The sequence below is a fragment of the Anopheles bellator genome, chromosome 1 (genome assembly GCF_943735745.2).
Source record: "Anopheles bellator chromosome 1, idAnoBellAS_SP24_06.2, whole genome shotgun sequence".
NCBI lineage: Eukaryota > Metazoa > Arthropoda > Insecta > Diptera > Culicidae > Anopheles > Anopheles bellator.
In genome coordinates this window covers 12,448,235-12,470,833 of record NC_071285.1, presented here as the reverse complement: position 1 = coordinate 12,470,833, position 22,599 = coordinate 12,448,235, and the positions used below count along the sequence as shown (strand labels likewise).

Below are 22,599 nucleotides of genomic sequence, written 5' to 3'. Positions count from 1 at the left end.
CCGAGCAGAAGTGGAAAATGGCCACCATCGAGGAGCGGCAGCAGCTCCGGCTGTGATTGAGTTGTTCGGAGGGAAACGGAGTTTATGCTGGAGGTTCTGCGTTCGCAAGAAGATACTCTTTTTGGGATTGAAACAGTCGAGTGGATGGCAAACAGTACGGGGGGGCATAAAAGCAATCGTTTGCCACCTGAATAAGAGTGTTTCCGTTTTGCATTCGGAGCCCTGATCTACGAGCATTCTGGAATTTATTTTTTGCTCCCTAGGGCACAAAACTAAGCATGTTGGCGCATGCTAAAAGGAACACGTGTAAGGCGAATATAATGTGCTAATCCGTCGAGCATTTTGTCGTGTTCGGCCATGTGCTGTGTTTGACGTGATATACATTAAATGGACGTTGCTTTTTCGGGGTGGCCATCGTATCGTATTCGTTACCAGTACGTGCGCTGAGAGTGAGCCTCATTTTGGCGTTCGCCCCCTGAATGGCTCTAATTAACTTCAGCTACCGAGAACTACGCCACGAATGCCCGGTTGGACATTATGCAGCGGAGGTAGAGACCGAATAATATGATTAATTAATTGAATGAGCATTTGTTTGGATAGGATCGGTAGCGGTGGGCCGCCCGACTGGGCCGAGGGAAACGGTCACCGCCGCTCCGGAGAGCTACCGGGCGTCTCCACTGGGCACGTGCCCAGGGGTGGTGTTCGAGGCGATGAAAAAGAACGCCATTGATTAGTTTCATCATTGTCACAAATCATCCTGGTACCCGGGGACCGGAGATTCCAGGCAGTGTATCGAGCATCACAGCAACGTGACACGATTTTTCGCATGTCAACACAGCAAACGTTGCCAGTTTCGATGGTGGTTCGAACGAACGCCGGAGACAGCAGCACTCAATAGGGGTTCGTTTGCGGACGAAATGGTTCCCGATGGTGGTGGCATACCAATAGCTAAACACGGTCGAACTTTTGTTCTATTCTCATCGAGAATATGCTGGGGACGCTTGCTGCAAACAGATTATGCCCCGGGAGCCCGGGAACATTGTCCTGATTTGGTGCCCAACGCCCGTGAATGATATAGAATCTGCGACACGCGCTTGCTATGAAGCCAAATAAGGGTACACCAATTCGCGTATTAATTAGAAACAAACAAACCTTTGGTAAATGCTGATCAAAATCGTCGTCGCAAATTATCACTCTGAGGGCCGAGTGGTTCTTCCACTATTTCTGCACACAATATACATTTTTCAATGAAGTGTGAATTTGTGTTTATTTGTTCAAAAGTCCCAAACAATAACCATCAAATGATAAGCTGAAGAGAGCGCTCATTGCGGTGAATTCACCACGAAATCCGGTAGCGAGGGAGCCGAAATCTTTGGCTGGGGCATTACCGTACAAAAACAAACCATTTCTCTTGCGTCCAGTTTCGTCGTAGTTTCTCCTCTTCGGAGGGGGAAAATCGAGGAGAAAATGGCAAGCAACCACAACCCTTTGGTCAGTGGGGCGCCTGCGTCACCGAACGCCATCATTCGGCATCCTTGCTGTCAGTTGATGCTGTCAGTTGGGTGCACGAGATGCTTCCCAGCTGTGCCAGTCACTCGCGTCTTTGTTCGCTTTAATGATGGTTGCTGTTCGTTTGGGTGAACTACTGGACTGATAGTATCACCGATTCGTACAAAATTCTATTTGCTACGTTGAGCAGTTTGTATCATTTTTTTTATTGAAATAATTTTTTGTCGTTAACCATTGATGGCGAAAATGCTGCCGCTAGTCTTGGCTGTGGGAGATTTTTTTGTTAGGATTGATAAATGATAAGAGACACAAAAAATCCGTACAACACGCCGACCATCGCGCGCCCCTCGCGATGATGGCGCTCGATCGCCCAACAATCGCCTGGCATGATGATAATTCGATGCGAAAAATGGACGAATGGCTGAGGGTGCGTGAGGTTGGTGGGGAAAGAAAATTGTTTTGTTTTGGGTTTTTCTCGTAGCATCACGTTCACTGGCCGCTGGCCACCGGTGGTCAGAAGTAAAAGTCATGCCGTGTTTGTTTAGCTTTTTCTGCCCCGGACAGCTGACGGGAAAGTGTTTCGCCATTTGATGGATAGGATTTTTTCGTCCCGTCTTTAATAGGCGCGACGCTTAGAGAAAAGAAGATAGAAGGAGAGAGAGAGAGCGCAGGAGAGAGTGACAAGGCGAGTAAAATGTTGTAATTGAATTTTGATCTTTGTGGCGCACCAAAAAAGGTGGCCGAATGATAATGGGCTTTAAGTAGAATGAAAAGTATGACAATCTTTTCCTTCGGATTTTCCCTCTTAAACGAGCCAATGGGCGAGCTTTCAGCTAACGACGAGTTCTTACGAGCTACGGCTTTAAGGCTCTAATAATCTTCACCAAAATGATGGCCCTTCTTCGGTGATCAGCAACTACATTGCGTCGCTGCGCTCACCAACGACGTGACGACGGAAGAAGCTGCAAAAATGAACTGTCGGGAGACTTTCTTAGATCCCGGTGGCCGTGGCACTGCCTCCGCCGGCACTTAGCGCCGGACCACAAAAACAAGAAGTTTATGAAGTCCCGCAGTATTGCACATTTACATCAACCTGCGAGCATCGTCCTGGTTGGCCGTTGGGAGTTACGAATCCCGTGGGCCTGCAACATGCTGGCACCGCTTTATGGCGTCGTTCTTTGCATTTTCGCTCACCATTTTGTTGCGTCCTGTAGGTTGACCGACGTGCATTCCACTCCGTTCACGCGCTATCTTCTCGGACCGTCCAGTGCAAAAAGTGCGGAGTTTTCAATCCGCTCAAGCAAGCAATAAAGTGAAAGCTTCCCGACTCTCGGAACCATTAAATTTAAAACGAGATTATGGGGTTGAAATATTCTCATATTTGCGGTGGTGCGAAAGAATGGCACAAAATCGGAGCAAAAATGGTGCCCGTTGTAAAACTCTACCAGGGCGTGTGTTTTTTTTAGCTCACCAGCCAAACAGAACGCCATAAATCGTTCGCTACTTTGGCTGACAAATTCCACGAAGGCAACCGTAGATTAACATATAATGTGTTTGGGAACTCGGGCACCTCACAAAAACGGGCAGAACGGGGTGCCTACCGAAGACAGAGGAGGATGGTGTTAGAGTTATGGCGAAGAAATTGCTGTAGTCCACGGCACAATGGACACGTTTTTGCCGGTTAGCGCGTGGGGAATGGCTGGAATGCCACAGGAACTCCACTTTCACGTTGGCCTAACCAGGCACTTTGGAACATAATTAAATGGTGAAGTGCATGATACGGGAGAATGCTACAATGGTCAGCAGCGGCCCATCCCAGAACGGTTTCTACCTTTTTTCCCACTGTTTATGGTACAGTAAACTGTGCCACAGTGGCACTATTTCACAAAAATATACCAAATTCCTTTGTGACTGATGGCAATGGCAATTTCGACTTCAATATAGATTGGTGTAATATTAGTGAAAATAATTACTTTGAAAGTGACACAAATTTCTACTTTGCAAAAAGAAGAAGAATAGTGCCGAAGAATAGTTTTTAACCATCCCAATGAATCCTAGCGCATCGAACACGAAATCCTTTCGCTTGTTTCTCGTTAAAGCACCATTCAGCAACATAATTTGCTTCAGTTACGATGCCTTTCCTGCTTCGAGGGACCTAATGACTTCTTCAAGCTGGCACAAGCCGCCGTTTGGCCCTCCTCCGGCTGCGGTCGGAACAATAGCCCGGGCCGGATAGTAACTTCTTGTACCAACATCAAACGGGCGCGGGGCGAGAGAAGAATGCAACCTTTCTGCCTTCCAGGGCCGTCCCCAAGATGCCGTAGATAGATAGACAGAAAGATGGTGAGCATCACTTCACGGCCCGGCCCGGCCCGGGCTGGAATGCGAAAGGATCAAATTGGTGCGCCTTGGCGTCGCCGTCCGTCGGCGGGTTGTGTCGAACGATGATGAAACGCTTCCGGCGAAACTCTTCACGGTCCCCCGCCCCCCCAAAACTAATGAATGTCGACGGCTGGGAGCCCCGAGGCACTTGCCTTCTTGCGAGTCCGATTTGCGTGATAAGAATCGTGACGCTGCCGGAACATCTGGCACTGACTACAACGACCCAAAAAAAGGATCCCTTTGGGCCATCGCATTGAAATGCGGTTGCGGAGGGAAATTTGTTGGTGGTTCAAGAATGCCTGCTCAACGAATGACGGGCCACCAACGGATTGAGTTGGTTGGACGTCCAAGAACGTTGGGCGACCCGCAAATCAAGGACGGAAGTGTTGGAAGCGACGGAAAAACCAGAGTTTGCTCCCCTTTTTCGATGAGCCAACCGAGTCGCGTGGGTCGAGAAGAACTTCCTTAATGCAATTATCTTGTCCTGGTCACAACAACAACAACAGCAGTGGCAGCAGCTCCACGTCAAGCCCGTCACAGTGTGCGCGGCCATCGACATCGAGTAAGTGTATCGGAAGTGATTCAATTGCAACCCTTTTTCGAAGCGCTCCCCAAAGTGGCCGGTATGACAATATTGTCGAAGGACGAACCAGGACGGCAGTGTAATGGGCGCTGCGAGGTTCCGGGCATGCGATGACATCAGTGTGTCGCCGTTGATGGGCCGTTAGATCGGAGATATTGCGGAGTCCATATCGATAAATCAGGCGGGACGTCGGGACGTGTTTATGCTCTTTGGTCGCCAATAAGCGATGCATGTGGGAGCGTTACCAGCTGTCCGATGTTCGATCGCACGGTGCATCTCCGGTTCGTGGCCACTCGGACGACTATTGGGAAGTTGTGTCCGTTGCTGGTGATGGAAGCGCACGAACGTGATGGGGCAAAGAATTTAATTGAAAATCGACCTTTGGGGTGGGACCAAGTTCTGAAATTGTAAAACCACACCACAGATCAGTATCTGTACTTTGCTCATTAATCTCTGTCCCTTGAACGGGAATGAAAATTCGTCAATCATTTCTGATATCTACTTTGAAGAAAGTTTCTTGATCGTAGAGTAGGCCATTCTTGTTTTGGGGTGATTTAGGTTTACTCCACACGTAGTAGTCGAACGGAAATCAAAGCAAACTATGTGCTTGGGGTTACGTCAAACTTGATTTGCTGCAGTCAAGTGTTGGTAAAGTGAAGCTAATTTTGTGGTGATCTACTTACATCAAGCTCTTATTATTTATTTGGGTCTTCATTCCTGCAAATATTGATCTAAATTCTTAAACATCCCACGTAGCGAAGGAAAGCTTATAAATTTTAACTTAGTTTAACTTGTATGTTTATTTTTCAGAACGGTAAACTCTGAACAGGTCTGAACCGCTCCTCTGAACATAAGTACGTGAGTATCTTAGTTGTTCTTCAATCTGTTTCAATAACCACTCAAAATCAGAAAACTTATTTAAATTGTTTGTTTGTTTAGCCCGACGCTGCTTATGACTGTTTATTCCGTCTCATCGGAAACGCGTGCAGGAAATCCTTTGCCGCCAGCTGGGAGCCACTCTAATCACTGCTCCGTTGTCCTTTTGAATCACCGTTTCCGGGCGTTACCGGAAGGCCGGACGAACGAAGCTCCCAGCAGCCTACGATAAGGATGTTAGTTCGAGAAATAAACACAGGCCTCAATAATTACCATCCGTCAAACGCCTCGGGAGCCCTTTTCCGTTCCATTACATCGCATCGCAGGAACCGCCACGACTTCTGAATGGGGCTCGCCAACCAAAAGGCACTTCAGGCTAATGGGCTCCTCGCGGAAAAGGAAAAACAAGTCCGGAAAATACACTCTCGGCACGCCATGGATTCGGGACGGCGACAACCGTAGGGACAGCTTTATCGCAATCAAGCAATCTTCACCGCGGGCGGTGGCCAAGACTCAGACCAGTTCTCTTTTCTCCGGCACCGGCACACTCGGAAATAGTGAGACGCAACCGGACGGAATCGGAAGCCAGGAACCAGGAGCAGCCCACCGGCACCCGGCAGACACGGGCCATAAACAATGCAGACAAACATCACCCAGGTGTGCCACACTGGGCGGTGTCTCTTATTCTTCCAAATAGACCTTTTGGGACCCCCACCGGATCCGGAACTCTCTTGGTGTGGATGAGAATTAAGCGCTCCCTTCAGTTGGTGCTACAAATCGACACGGAGGAGGTCCGATTCGGTCTTGCGTTGTGATCTCCGTTCGGTTAAGCTGCGGAGTTAGCAACGAAGAAAGCGGAATGTTTCAAAGATCCTTAAAGAAAATGACACAACCGGGACTCGTGGCAGGCGCTGCCGGCATCTCCGTTCCGTTTCTGGGCCTCCCTTTCTGGTATTTTTGTAACTTTTTTTCCTTTTACCCTGAATCGTTCCCCCGCAGGTTATCGTGGTAAGAATTATTTACTGGGCGTATGGAGACCGCTACTACGGGGACTTCGATAGGCAGGGCACTCGATGTTGAGCCTCTTTATGCGCCTTCCTTGGGCGTGTATGTGCGCCAAGCGTTCGGGGCCTTTCTCGGAGCACTTCACAACGCATTTTATTGTGCCCTCGAGTCAACACGCGGCCTCGAAGGCGTACGAATGTTGAGCAGCCGATTCGCCGATAGTTGGCAGTCGCCGGGTTCGTGCCCCGGCGCCGTTCACCGGTTGCGTGCGTGAATATAAACGGCCCCATTCCGGGCGTCGTTCGGGCTCGGTTCGGTTCCTCCCCGGCAAGCACGATGGCACAACAATTTACTTTCAATTGTTACTTTACGAGCGCATAAGTGGATGGGCGCAGCAGTTGGGCTGCGGAACGAACCGACCGGTTGGCGTATTATTAGCTCATTTATGAGTTCTCGATTTTCCACTCGCGTTTCGCCAGGCCCACGTTGGCGCAGGACTTTTCGTGCAATGGATCCACGCACCCCACTTGGTGCCATTTGCTCAATGTTTCGCCTGTGGCCGCCCATCGACGACGGTGGGCGATGGCTTTCTTTGAATATTTTAACAAATGTCCCCGACCGACAGTGTCGTCGGGTGGCGTGTGGGAAAACAATTTTCCAATGCTTGATGCTTGACGGTAGAATGGGAGCGCAAATTAATGACTCCACCGACCTGTTGCGTGTGCCGAGCCGAGCCGAGAAAGGGATTGGTTTTCCATGCCGTTTTGTTAAATAAAATATTATGCACCCATTACGTTGCGTACCTACCGAAGGGACCAAACATTTTATTTGTCCCCTTTTTGTAGGAAAATTAAACGATTGTGGCATTTAGTTCATTCAAAACAATTAGGCGCAATCACTAACAAATGAAACGCTCAGCTAATTTTTAACACTAAACGGTAGTTCGCTTCAATCGGTGAACGTTTTAACGGTGCTTCGTTCCTGGTCCAACTTTAACGTGAACCATTTTGCCGGACTGGGTCGTTTCGTGCTCCGTTTGACAAGCAGTTTTCGACGGCGCGCCATCTTGAAGCGATGGCCACGGTCGATGGCATTTTTTTTTACACCGTAAGCGTTAGTACTCGGCTCGGGAGTGTCCTTGTTTAAAACGCAATTTAGCGAGGCCCTTGTTGTCATTTCGTCGGATTTGCTGTGGCCATAAACCACCGCTTGGCGGCAATCATCTTTATCTTTTTCTCACGGTTGCCAGGCGGCACCAGCTTTGCTTATCATGCCATTTTGTTAAGCATTTAAAGACTACTCCATTGTTAGTGAGGCTTGAAATGAACGCCTTCAATATTTTACGCGTGGCATAAAGCTCGCAAACGCCTGAAACGAGTGAATTTAAAGCACTTTACCGAATTAAATGATGCTGCCTTTTTTGCCCCATTGGGAACTATCTTGGCTCGGCTACTTAACTCTGGTAGTGATTTTCGGTTTCGCTTCCATTTCAACCAGAAGCACCCGCAGCACTTAACTGAAGTTGCTCGCAGTTTGGACCGGCGGGCGGACGGACAATGGTCAAGATCTTGGCGAATACTCGCGAATCACCGGATGGGGCCAATAATCGGGAGCCAACCGGGCTGTCCGGTTCGCTTCTCTCAACCGACCGACTGTTTGGTTTTATGCTGTTTTCATGCTTTTTATCGGTGGGTGGGCCGCCAGAGCACGACGACGACGACGGGACAGCAAAACGTGAATAAGTTTCGGATAATGAGCACTGCCGCAGGATCGGGGCGAACCGAGGTGCTCCCGTGTTCCGGTCCGCTCGGTTAGCCCCGGGAAGTGGTTGGTGTTTTGTTTCAGAAGACAGAGAAAGAGGAGCTCGCTAAAGTTTGCTTCCTTCTCCGCATCGGCATTCTTTGGTGCCATTCTTTCTGTCATCCAACACGGGAGACGCCGCGCCGAAATGTTTGCTTCTTTCATCAAATGGAAAAGTGGGCCCCGTGTTGAAAGTGGTTTCGTTTCCCCTCTGGCTTTGTGCCGTCGATGGAACTTTCTGCGGTTTGACGGGGCTGGAAAACGTTTCGACCACACTTTTCCGGCCCGTGCCGACCCGGCTCCGGCTTTTCGGGTCCTTCGGGGCGCATCTTAATTGTCGCCATCGGACCGCTGCCCCATCGGCTGGTGTTTTGAATTTATTTGCGCAAGACAAATATTATTTTCGTTGCAAATGGGTTTCGCAACATTCGGTGGTGGATTTAATTGCACCAAATTAGGCCGGCGAGTGGCGAGTGGCGAAAACGGTGCTAGGAAATTGAGGCATAAACGTTAGGGCTTGTTGTGGTTTTATTGTTTTTCAACCCCATTTTACGGAGTGGCTTCGTGCTTTTATTTGCCATTTCCTTACAGTACTAAACAAGAAAAGTTATGATGTTATAGTTAAATTTCTAAGTTAGTGGTTATCAAGTATTGTATATTGATGATGGTTGAGTTTCATGCCAAATAATCTTCCATCTTGTATCTTGTTTCGTCTGCATTCGTTTAATTGGCCAACAACGGCAGAAAATAATATAAGGAGGATGTTTTCTTAAATTAATTTAATTACGATACTGTTTGGGTGGAAATGCAGGTCCTTGGTGTCTAGAAATCAATCCAGCTGTTGCCGAAACATCATCGTTGTCATGGCAGCAAATGATCTAGTACTCTTATTGCCGTAGTCTCGGCAGTTCACATTCAAAGAAAGCTGTCAACTGTTTTAGTATTATTTCATCTCAACCACCCTACGGGTGCCACGTATGTATCCTTAATTGCTACACAATTTAATACAGCATTTATTAACCCCGTTTTATACCTTGGCCTTGTGGGACATCTCATCAAAATGGCTTCCTATCGCTCAGTCAACAACAATCTGACGACAAAATGATGTCCCGCCATCATAGGCAGGCCTCTTTAAAGTGTCTCCACTCGTTGTAGGACTCTGCATGGGGCTTTCCACGAACACATGCACAAACTCCTTATCTGCACACCTAGAAGGGAAGGACTCTCAGTTCACCGCCGGTTTACGACCCCACATATGTGCGTCGACCCCAGCACACACAAGGGGCTCCATCACCCCCCACGTAAGTAAGGTGTCGAGTGTTTATGCCCCCTGCATCTGACAGCTGAGAGACAGCCGCCTACGGGATAATGTTCGCACTTGGCGCTCCTGCTGGTAGAAAAAAGCGACAAAAAGTAAGCCACCATCTTTTCCGCCTCCGACGGGGGGCCAAGTGGATGAAAATGAATAATTACCAGAACGGCCGTAAACTGTCGTTTCGGGGTTCGGGGCCCACCCCATCGTCTGCTGATGTGAAAGTAGCTTTCGGAGTGGGCCACCGGGCCGGAATGACTTTGGTGTAGGGGGGAGCGCCAGATCAGCTGACAGGGCAGGAGTGGTCCCCGGGTGTCATCCGTGTGTCATTTCCACTCGCAACCTGAACAGCTGGAGATGATGATTTATATAGAGGGCCGCCGGGTGTTTGCTTAACCACACCGAGCCACACCTCTACGGCTCCACGGGAGGACTCCGTTGAATCAGGAGCGGTCTAGCGGGTAGGCGTATAATAATACGATCTTTAATTTACCCATTTTGGAGCCACTTGATGTGAAACGTGTCTGCAACCGAACCCTGGTACCCGAAACTGCTAATTAAATAACAGGCCCCGTTATCTAAAGCTCCCGTCTGCGAAAGAACGGATAAATACCATTTCTCGGCTTGGTGATTTCATTTGCGCTATACAACCGAAACACTGCCACCGTAACACACATCCGAGCGCTACGGTGAACATGCTTCCTGCCAACGGCTCCAGGATGCTCAATATTTGATTAATCGTTTCATCTTCTTGCAGACCGTGTTGGGGTTATCACAAAAGGATTTATCGCTCTCGGGCTACTGGGCGCTGGAAGATGAAAATCTTAATTAGACTCCAGCAGTCTGGAGGAAGGAACCTTAAGCACACCGTAAGCCGGTTCGTCGTCGTGACTAAAGCTGCAAACAGCAGCAGGGCAGGGTAGGCAGCTATTTTAACGGGCAGGTACGGGAGACTGGCCGGGAGGCTAATGAAAGTGGAAGCTTCAACACCTTCCGGGTTCCATCTTCCGTGTGGCCATCGCCCGGCATCGGGTGGAGATGATTGCGTTTTATCGTTTCGAATAGTTTATGAGCTTGCATTTGGTGATGAAAATGGCACTTCAACGTCCGGGCCGGTGCATAAGTCCGGTTCGGGGGGGTTGGTACCGGGTGATAACTCATCATAAACGTGCCTATTGAATGTTTTTGCCAAGAGACCCCACACCCTGGAATGGAAAATGATAAATTGATTCTCCCCCAGACCTCAGTGAAGTAGAGCGATACAAAGCCCTCTAACAAAAATCTAAATTTTCTTCAATTGAGAACATAATTGAGTTGCCAGCTGCCAGGGAAAGCGGTAAGAAATGTAATTTACAATGACTCCATTATCTCCGGACGATTATATTTAGCCGTGACGCCCGGAGCCTTAGGAGTGGATTTATTTCTCAATTTTCGTACCCATCGTACGATCGTACCCTTCGATCCGAATCGTTTCGTTCCGAACCGGTTTCGTTTCGTTGCATCCGGTCCAAGAAGGATCCGCTCGGTCCTTGTCGAAGTCCTCGGTCGGCAGCGTGATGCGTAGCGATGAGAAGGTGCTTCGATACGGGCCGATACGCTCCAGTGAGTCCCGGGGGCCAATCCCATGTGATATAAAATAAATAAATGCGAGCAGAGCGTTCATTTCGCATTCAGCCCGATTGGGTCACTGCGAGTGGCAAGAGCTGCTGATGGACCCGGAACTTCCTACGGGAACCGTCCGCCTGGTCACCGTACGTTACACAGCGGTCTCAACCACTAGATCCCCAAGGGTCCCGGGTTGCCCCGGGAAAAAGTCCATTAGGAAAAATGGATTAAAAATAATGCGTGTTTTTGCTGATGCAAAGGGAAAAGCTCACGCGTAGGATTGACAATGATGACTCGGGGGGACAACCGAGGCTTTGATGCGGCTTTCAGGTATGTTGGAGTCCAAGTGGAATTCAATATGTCACCGTTAATGCTTCACTTTCGCCGAAACATATTTCCCATTTTCAAAACAAAGTATGTCCTTCGGTGTGCGTGTCTGTGTCGGTGTTTGGCCACTGCGCAGCATCCCGAATCCCGCTGTGCGCTGTGATGAAATGCAACTCAGCGCTCTTCGGTTCAATCAGAGATTGCAATCCGATGCAGAGCCCAGCCCGATGGGACACCGGGGGTGTAAATTGATTCAAAATCAATACTCATTTCAATGCTCTGCTCTCCGGGGCTCTGCCCCACCCCTCCGTTCTACATAATCTCCGACGCACCGATGAAATGCATCGAATTGCTGGCAGGATGTGTGAACCCCGGCGGCGTTTCGGTGTGATAACAAAGCGGCAGTGGGCTGAGCATAAATGCATAGGCGATGCATAGGTGTGGGCGAAAGAATGCGACGGCGTCAGCCGGGCACCAGAGTGGGATGGTTGCAGCACGATTTACTTTGTTTAAATAAAACAGATCGCTCATCGAGAAGGGCAGATCGATAGGCAGACACTAATTGAAGCATTAGATTGTATTGACAGATAATCAAAATTTGTATTCACAATTGGATTGGAAGTTTATTTCGAGACGAAGTTTGCTTTTGGCGTTAACGCTCGGCCGATCCTCTCTATCGGACTGGCCGCACTTGACATCTGGGCGGCCGGAATGGGATGCCATTAAAACCACTCCAAACAATGCTTTGAACTTTGTATGTTTTTCTTAATGAACACGAGAGCCACGCTTGCAGTGTTCGTTGCAATTTAATGTAAATTAGTGTTTATTGTTTCACTCACTGAAGATAATTAAATTAACAAAGCTCGAGCTTCGGTTGTTAGCTCTGGGGTTGCTTTAATAGGTTTCTATGGGTTGCCTAAGGGCCACTTCAAGTCCATTCAAAATTTTGTATTGGACGTTCGTTACTGTAAAATTGGACGCAAATTTGTTTGGTTATTTATCAACGTAACTTAAGATCAACACTTCCATTCTTTATGTTAACTACTTGTGGAGATGCTGAAAGGCGAATAAAACTGATCCTAACGAAAAACACGTTCGGTCGCACTAAACTATTTTAACATTCTTGCAAACTAATACCTCCATAAATTACATTTTGCCCACCCCGATGCAGTCGCTTAAGTTGAGCTTCTGCAGAAAAAGCCACATAAGATATTCAATCAAGCGGCAGGACTAATTCCCAAAGACCGACAGCAGCACCCGACGAGGATTAGAGGGTCGCAGGATGCCTCGTCTCGTGTCTGCCGTCGTGCGAGGTTCGCTAGGTCATGGTGCGTCACTTCCGGCAAAGCGGCTTTCGATTGAACGTTGACACAGATGCACAGATTTTGGCCCAGCCACAGACATCCTTCCCCGATGGCGCTCCAAGCCATGGACATAAATTTGAATCCGCAGCACCGCAGGAAAGCCCTCCCAGCAAGCCCAAGGGAGGCCGGCACCGGAGCCTCATTCAAATTCTACACCAGCCCGTCAAACGTGGCGATGCCGCTGCCGCCACTGCTGCCACTGCTGCCACTGCTGCTGCTGCTGATATCTTTTTATGGACCTTTTTTTTTTGTTTTTACCACACAGCCGTTAGCTGTTTCTTGGAGTGTCGGACCATCACAAAAAATCGGAACATTCGGTCCCGGTTGGGCGGCGGTGTTTTGTTGGTGTCTCTAAATCATTTGGCACACGCACGTGACCGGAATGGATTATGGGTCTGGGCGGGGCGGGACGGGGCCACGTGGCGTGGCCGCCACGGAAAACACAACTGTTGTGGTCGTAAAAAGTTGTCCCCACAATCGCCGCCAGCCGGTGGTGAAGATAGTTTTCGTGGCCACGTGGTCCGCCTTTTTTCTCACGAGAGCTTCTCGCGTGACGCTTAAGGTTTCCGTGGTTGGCAAAGGAAGGAAAACCACGTACCGGAAGTACGTCGTCAGGACGTGATGTGCGACGGACGGAGACTGCGTTTTATTTCGAGTCATTCATTAGACAGACGCCTCGCGCTGGTGATGATCATTTCCTGTTCTTCTCCGGTCCCGGTTCCCGGTCGGCCTATGGGGCCAGATTGTCGACTGATGAGTGGTGTGGCCCTTCCCATGGGGTTTCCGGTCCGCTGGTGAGGCTGTGAGCGCGTACTAGGAAACATGTGTGCGATTTTTTGTCCCGCTTTTGCTGCCGGAGTGGAAACTGCCTTTTTTCTCAGGATCCGCATCGCCACGGCCATGGTGATGGTTGCGGATGTTTGCGGCGTATAACGACACGTCGTAATTCTTTCGATGACACCACGTTCCGTGCGGGCATAATTTGGTGTCCCCGTGTACGTCAGGACTTCGTTGTTTCTTCGGCACCGTATCGCTTCTATTTATTTTGTCTATTTGCGATCGGCACCGAGCCGTGTGATGAGCGAAACCTCCGTGGCCGACGATTTATTGCTCTAACGGTTGGAAATTAATTCCCGTTTGATGATGGTGATCTATTAGATTAGCTTTGGAGTTCGAGCGAAAAAATTCGAGTGCCATTGCGTGAAGCCGAGTTTCGTTTCAGTAATTTAAAGGCCATTTGTTCTTTGACTTCACTCTGCGTCAGCTTCTGTCGCTCTTTGGTGGTCCAATTTTGAGAACACAACTTTATGCACCGTTTTCGAGATGGCCATTAATTTTTCTCCCGCGTTTGCCGATACGAGGAATCGCTTTTTTCCCCTTCAGCGTCAAATTGAGAAGCTTTAGTGTCCCACAGAAAAAAAAAATGGACAGCGCGTGCTCTCGTTCGTGGAAAGTTAATTTATTGCCCGAAATTGCGTTCTGCCAATTTGCTGGGCCCGTTAGTGCCCATGCACCATTTTTCGTGCAATTTGCAGTAACTCAGCGGACTCATACTCAACTCATTTTTTGTCCCTTCGTTCCGCTTACCCGTGTTCCGCTCCGGCGAGTGTTTGGTGGGGACCGGAAAAGATTCCTTTCTACGGCGTAACATGGAAATTACGAGCTAAATTACGCGTACGTGTTGGTCCAGCGTGGCGCGAGCACGAGCGCACGCGTGATGAAGATGAATAATCGACGGCGTTCCGGTGGCCAGAATTTTCTTTTCGATGCTGGAGGGGGGGCCCGAAGCACATTACTGGCGAAGTGGAAATCGATGTCACCCTGACGACGGTCGGGACAAAAATTGGGACGCTGTGAAATGGTTCAATACAACGGCGGTGGTTTTTTTGCTCCTGTTTCTGTTTCCAACTTTGCCATATTTGCGCACGTTGTCTTTTGCGGCCGTAGAGCCCACCCGGAGAGTGGCAGAAAAAGCTGAGCCCGTGAGCCAAAAATTGATTGATACGCGATGATGACTTTCCGGATGCCTGGACACGCAACCCCTTGCCCCCCCGAGCTGCCCACGAACCATTAACTCATCGTCCCTGCTGTGTGCCGCGGCTGCCGAAAGGCTTAATGAAGCGTTCAGCGGGTACCCCTCACCGGCGGCTGATAGCGACAGTCAGCAGGGGACTTACTCTTCCCGTGCTGATGTTACATGGGGTTTTTTTTTGTTCCGGGTGATCCATTTTCCCCCCCGGTTCACATCCGTTTCGTGAGGAGCTCGAGCACAGGACAGCAAAACATGCCAGCCATCGATGCTGGCTCAACCGAACGAGACGACGGCCAGGAAATGGTGGAGATGCGCCACGACACCACGTGTTCGGAGCGAACGGATGCTACCGTGATTAGCGGAAATTGTTGGTACGAAGATTAAACGAACTGGAATCAAACTGATGGGTCGAACTGAAGGATGGGTGAGGAACTCGAGTTCAGCAAATACGGTCTGCCAGTGGTAGTTGGAGCAACATGGAACCCACCATCCGAGGCGGTAATTTGAGGCATGCTCCTTGGTTTGGTTATTTTTTATGCCTGTCCTTTTAATTAAAAAACCTCGCCAGTAAATACCTCTTAATGTAGTTGAAAAACGGGTTCTACGGTTAGTTGGGTATCGCAGTGACACTTGAGAGACGCTTGTGCTTCGTAGTGGTTTCGAAGCGATGGAATCAAAATATCGGGAAAGTATAGAAACGTTGGCTCTTGAGATGACATTGAGGATTGGCTCCACGAGGACCACTCAGAACAGTTATGAAGCTTTTGGTTATTTGCAATATGAAAAGCCACTTAAACGGTCTGTTGGATGCTGCGCACCTGAACAATGCTACAGAACTGGAATCTGGAATCGGTTGCACCGCTCAATACCGCATCCTGGGCTCGAGCTTGAGAGCTGTTAAATGAATCATTCTTCCCGAGCCAGAAGCCGATAAATGCATGGCCGCCGGAACGCTCGCAAAAGAAAGGACTTGGCCAAAGCGTTGTGTAACTTTCTTCCACCGGGGGGCCCGAGTGTGTCTTGGGTCGAGGCCAGAAACAAAGACATTGCTCATATCGGGTGCCCCGAATCTCACCGCAATAAAGAGTCCCATAAAATGGAATTACATCGTCTAAGCTACTGTACGGAAATGGCCAGGCCGTCGGCCAAGCTAACCGCCCCAGAAAGGGCTCGGAGGGAGCCCGAGATGGACCCGAGGGTCCCGATGACAGGATGGGCATTCCGTTGGACAGATGGTCCACGGTCCGTTGCACCGTTGGACCCGGGAGCCCGTTTTACCCGGAAGTGGCAGAGCGAAAGGGGGGGCGTCCAAATTTTATGTCACTCCGGCTGCGGGGCTGCTTCGGGGAGCGTTGGAAAGCCGCAAGGACGGAAAGAATCCTCCCAAGTGATATAAAGTGTCGGACGCCGAGGAGGAGCCGTGGCCACACAAAGCTTTTTATCGGAACGCATTCCACCCTTCGCCAGAGGGTCCGAGGGTTCCGCGTGATGTCCTTGTGGTTTCCGTTCCATTTGATTGTATCGGGTCGGGTGGGGGCCATAAAATAAAACAAAGATTACCATCTTGCCGCCGCTGAGGGGAGGTAAAACAAAACGAAAAGTGGACAAGGTCTTCAGGGAGAAACCCCGGAAGGAGTCGTCCCATCGGTGGCGAAGGCTTTTTGGACAATTAAATTTTCGCATCGATTTTTCCCGGGGACTCTGTTCGACATTGACTCCCATTGGGTCATTTCCCTTGAGTTTTTCTGGAATCTAGTTTTGGGCTTATTGATTTCTTTCTTTTCTATTTTCTTCGCAGTTGGTGGTTTGATTTGTTCCTTTTTTCTGTGAAAAATTCGTTTGGTTTTCGAAAACATGAGGTACATAAATTAATTATGTATAGAATACTGTTTAGATGGTTAATTAAGTACATAATTTAGGTTACATCAAGCTTTTCAAATGTATTCTTCTATTTGGTTCAAACTTTTAACCTTGTATCGATCTTTACATATTACCTTTACGAACTATATTACAATTGATTTGCTTTGAATTTAATTTCCCAATTCAGACTTTACAAACAATGTTTTATTCTCAACTATGTTATGCATTCAACTATGTTAAACTTTCATCCAATCAAAACAAAGCTCCCTTTGGCAAATATTTGCTTTTCCTATGACAGGCCAGTTTGCAAGATCGAATCATTTCACTTTTGCTTTTCTTCAGCAAGTAATCCGGCCTCTTACCCTAGAACCCATCCGTGGAATCGATTTTCTCAGTCGTCTTTCACCGATCGCTCGGGCTTATGCTAAAAAACTATCTAGCAATAAAGAAGAAAAACAAATCGCAGGAGTTTTCCCGGTCCCCGGAAAACATTTCCCTTCGCCGACGAGATATCTCTGCCGGCGCGTGGCCTCACAATTCCACTGGCACTGGGTATCCATTTTTTATTTGCACATAAAATATGCAGCATAATCAAACGGCTGCTGTCGCGATGTCCCCGATGCGGTGCGATGTTGCTTCGGAATCCGCCGCCTCCGTGGGCTACTATCGGCGCGTTGCCAGGTGATTCGTGCGACATGCGACATAAAGAGATTTTGGGCCACGGATCGGGCGATCGCGGAATTGTCAATCGAACCCGCGCGATACCGGCGTGAAAAGAAATCCTATCATCCTCCGAAGCGAAGCGATTCGACGGGCGATAGGCATCGTTTTCTCCGCCGTTATTGACAGGGCGCAGAAAATGTCTTTAAGATCCTGTCAATCCGCGCGTGTCACGCAGAGCACTGAGCGAGGAGACGAATAAATCAGGCCGCACGCAGCAAAAGACTGTTGACATTGAGGTTATGGATGAAATATTCAGCACAAATTGTGCGCGAAATGTTGCCACACTCGGCACGTGATGCGACTAGGGAATCGGTACGGCTGCTGTCGGTGTCTGAAACATATTTTCCCAAACCCGATGTCCTTGCTCACCCCGCTGGGGGTCTCCAGAGAGGTTGGTACAACAATAGTCGGCCATTGCTCCGGGAAGGATTTTCTTTTTCATACGTTGGACTTTGTTGCGGAAAGTCGTTTCTGTATTTGAATCGAAAGAGTGGAATGTGCCGTGAATTGGTTTCCGTCTGTAGTTAAAAAAAGAAAGAATGATAAAGGCATAAATGAATGTTTTATCACACTTTTTGCCCCTTGAACACAGAGCACAATGTAGGCCACAGATCCAGGGAGATAAAAAGAGGGACACGAATTGTTGATAGTATCACTTTCACCCAATATATCCTTGACACTGAAGTGATTACCCAATTTTTTAGCAGCCTCCCGGGACCGAGGACCGAGAAGACACGCGAAATTATTATCTCATCTCGAGTCTCGTTCTTCTTCGTGAGGTCCTGCTAATCGAATAGTGCCACCGTTTAGTGTGCCTTATCCGCTTTGGACCACTGCCGTATCCATTTCTTCGGCCAACGGTTGCTTTCCGAGGAAGAGGCGCGTTCCTTGCGTTCCGCCTGATGTGAGCCATCCATTCGTTGCTGGTGCAATTTCGGTGCTGGTGTGTGAAGAGAAATGGCTCCAATTTTCAGTGAACCCGTTCGCAGGAATGTGGGAGCGGTCTCTAGGGGGCGTGAAATACAAATTAAAGCGCGCTAGAAGGTTCACGGTGTTATCGAAGAGGAAGCAAAAGAACCCCGGAGGAAGTCTAGGGATCTAATCGCAGCTGAAACGGAAGATCTTCGAACAATTTATTCAGCTCGTGAGCAGCCTCGTTTAGCGTGAAATTGGTTTCTGGTGAGTGTTAATCACAGTCAGCTTTCCAATTTTTACTGCAAGGGTTTCATTTATTGTGTGCCATTCGTAGTAAGATAAGAATCTTTTTATTCGTTTAAACTAAACTTTAATCGCTTTCCCTCTATCGTAATCTTTATATAAAATTTTAAATCAACCCAAGCAAAGTCCTGCCACAAAAAGCTTAAATTTTCGTAAATCCTTTATCAAACAGCCTTTAATTAATGTCTCGTTCGGTTGCGGGCTTTCGGGGTTCCATTTATAATTAACGAACATCGAACCACACGCCTGCGGCCGGCAGTCGCACCGGCAGCCACCGGGCCGGACCGGAAACCTCGAGCGCTTGCCACAACGCAACTCCGGAAAACTGTCACAAGCCATTTCATCAGTCATCGGGTCTGCGCCTGGCTGGCACGTCGCCGGAAAGTCCGCTTTTAACCGACGCAACGAAAGACAATCATAAATTAAAATGACCGACCTCCGGGAAACGCTGACACGGAAAGCGGGCTTCGTCCGCGAAACGTCAGTCACACCACGAACACAGTAGGCTGCGAGGCGAACGCATACTTGACGTGTCTGACGTTGGGCAGCGTCAAATTTATCACATCCAGAATAGCGAAACCAGCCTACTGTGACACGGGACCGCCCGATGCACCACTGACAATCGACCGAATCGGCTGACAGAAATATTTCTGAGCCGGAACCGGAGACATCGACATCCCCCGAATCTGGTCAGCTGCAAAGTGCTACGTGTTGCTAGCCGTGATGGGCGCGAATAGTTAGCGGGGACGTAACCTCGAAACCACCAAAGGGCGTGGACAATCTTGTGGGAACGCGAAGACACGGGCAAAGTGCTGAGTTGCCAAATTGTCGCCGAAGCTGAAAAAAATCCCCCGGAAACGGCATAAATCATTGTCGAAATGACACAATAACCGTTTTCGGTAAACTTTCCGGTCGGCTCTTGTCGGCTTTCGGTGACCCGGTTGCGCCCATCACGGACGAAGCGAGGCAAACGGCGAGGTCCCAATAATGGGGACGACCTTTTGCACTTCGGGGCTCTGACATTTCGGGCTGACCCGGCTGACGTGGTCCTGGGTCCACGTCCTGCATATGGTAGGAAGATACTTTTGGGCGAACCGAAAGTGAGTGGATGCACCAGACCACGACGGGGACGACGTGGTTCTCCGCCGGGTATCGATCCGGATGATGGTGTGCTGAATGTCCTTACGAACCTGGGCAACTTTTGACTTCCTGACCTGGCCTCCAACCATCCGTCGGCCTGTTGGTTGGTGAAGTTTTTTGGTGCCACGACCTCGGCCCCGGCCAGCGTGTGTTCCTTCCCGTGTTTAATATTAGCCAAATTTAGTCGCAAACATGCAGCCCTTCGTGTGTCCTGGTTTTTTTTTCGGCGGCAAAATAAAGGAAGCCTCCAAAGGACGCCGCTCGTGCGGTTGTGGTCTACCTATTCGACCTACGGCAGTGGTCGTTTACAGCAGTGCACCTGCAGAAAGTTTGCAGTGCCCAAGTGGTCACTTGCGGGGCTTCCGATTTTGCCGTGGCCCGTTCGAAGCTTGACATTGATTTGGGAAGTTTTGCTCGTACCGGAACCACTGCAGCGCTATCTTTACCGGGGCAGGCCAGAGACAGGTGATTCGTTACGCTGCGGCATCCTTACCCAGTGCCACGGTGAGACATTTCCAATTTTGTGGCTCAAGTTTCGTGCAACTGATCGCCAATTTATTCGATGATCTTCTTGGTAGGGGAAACTTCGACCCAGCTGGGAGTCTAACACGGACACAATTCGATCACTTTATTTAAACGATTTCGAATGCACATCGGCGCCGGCGCCTTTAATTACACTTTCGAGTGGTTGGCTTTCGAGGCGTTCCGTTCCGGGTTCAGTCGTCCGACAAAGTGCTCCAGTGTCCGCCGCTTGATGGCCCCCTTTTGGTCCGCTGTCAGGCCCGACCGATCGATGTTCTTCTCGAACGACTGCACCGCCAACCGGAGAAACTTTAGCTGCTTTGCATCGAGCCCGTGGAGCGCTTCCAGCTTCGAAAAGCGATCGGCCAGTGGCGCATCGTCGTCGTCGTCGTGGTGTGTTTTCACATCCCGATGAGGGTGCACTTTGGATGCTTGCGCAACATGCAGGCTGAGGCCAAGGGCAACGAGCAGCGTGGCGAACCAAACGAACGATTTCATGCTCGGAAATTGAGTGGTGACCAATTTTTCGACGGCCTGGTCACGGCCTGGAACAGTGGCAATTCACGGCCGGCTATCTGGCCTACTGGTCGCCCAAAAGCTTCGTCGTACATTGATTGTCGCCCGAGAATTGGCTCGATGGCCTCCAGTATATCTTATCGGATGTCGGGAGGTTGCTACGGACGGTGCCATAAAGTGCGCAACCGATTGCGATAAGTTTGCCGTGCCGAAGTGTTGGGCGGGCCACTAAAACCGGTGGCTTAGGGTAGGACCGGACCGGTGAGTTAATGAGAGATTTATTGAGTCTGACTGACGAATGAGTCACATTACATCGTATCGTACGCTAAATTCGGAGGGGACCTGTAGAACCGGTGTCCTAAATACTGCAAAATTTGGTCTCACGTCGAATTGATGAGCTCATTTTGTGTTCGGGAGATTGTGAGGCGCATCCTCCGTTTGAGGTTTGGGAAATTTGTTGCAATTTCGATAACATTACGGAATCACTAAGTGATGGTTCTAGCAAACGAACGTTAAAACGAATTGCAAAAAAAATATTGTTTAACTAATGACATTTACGTTGCTTTGAATGAACCTCAGTCTGATTTTCTACTTTTGAGATATTTCCGATTAAAGTTTTCCTTGCAACTGTCGATGCCGGAAATCTTTATAATGATGCCTTAATTTTAATGAAACTTTCCTTTCTACCATTCGTTAGTATTCCCCAACCGGAAATTTAACTTAGTAATAAGATGAGTTCTGGAAGAGCGAGCTTCATCAAATCAAGCCATTGAACCATATCATAGAAAACTTTCGCGAGAATGTCGTCGTAAACTTCGCGAAAGTTTCTCAATTTGACCTTGCCATTACCTTGCCACGCTGAGTACTACTCGGGCCCTCGGTTTATAAACCTAGAACCGAGATTCTTTGTTCTAGTCGATGGCGTAGTACCAGCCCAAGCGCCTGCCGAAGTTTCGATCGAACTAAAAGTAGACCCCAAAAATCCCATCATCCAGTGATTTCGGAAGAAACTTTTTTCCCGGAATCCGGCCTCCCGGCCCGAACAGCCCGATACAATAAATTTGCCGACTATCCTTTTCCGACCGACCGAGTCCCGGTCCCTGATAAAGCCCTCCGATACGATCGGGATCGGGCCTCGACAAATAAAACTAGATACACTCCCGAGACTCACGATTGAGGAAGTCTCCCAAGAAGGGGCACCGCCTCTAGGAAGACCCCGGATTTGGGTTGGGAGAAAAAGTTGGCCTCAAATCGCCGTCGTGATTGGGACGCACAGTTTTTCCTTTGTGCTCGGGTGGCAACCCCAAACGGACGGCACGGAAGGTGTCAGGCCTCGGGACTGTGTCACAGATTGTTGGTGCGACGGGTGGCACGTGAAAGTTTGGCGAAAACCGCTTCTTCCGCTTCACGGCAGCCTGGAGCTCTCTTCTCTGATGGGTTGCAAAAAGCCTCCCTTTCGGAAAATCGGCACCGAGGGTGGCCAAAGTTTTGTAAAAAGGGGGCACCACCAGCACTGTGGGCTTTCGAAAGTGGCACTGGAGTGACACTTACCACGGCTCCAGCATCACCGGAGTCGGAGCATAAAAATCCCTCGTAAAACCTCCGAAACGGGACGCTGGCAGTCGGGGCTGTTTGTCACTTCCGGCGAGTGTTGTTTCTTCTGCCCCAGCAGTTCCAGTGCCTCCTAGCGGGATCCAGGCCCTGCCTTGCGATACAAACTTGCCCCCCACACCGTATGTGCCGGGTTGCACTATAACGTCACATCTGTAAACTGTTTCCCTATTGCCGGCGATTGTCGGCGAAAAAAAAACGGAACTCAGTTATC

At 49.3% G+C, this 22,599-nt stretch overlaps 1 protein-coding gene across 1 annotated transcript in view; it reads right to left on the bottom strand.

Annotated features, from left to right (window-relative positions):
* The window catches only part of LOC131215034 (lipase 3-like), a 32,842-nt gene extending 12,086 nt beyond the window's left edge, over positions 1–20,756 (bottom strand). The window contains exon 1 of the mRNA XM_058209410.1: positions 20,413–20,756. Coding sequence (XP_058065393.1) covers positions 20,413–20,756 — 344 coding nt within the window. The remainder of the gene's footprint in view (positions 1–20,412) is intronic.
* Positions 20,757–22,599: the final 1,843 nt, after the last annotated feature.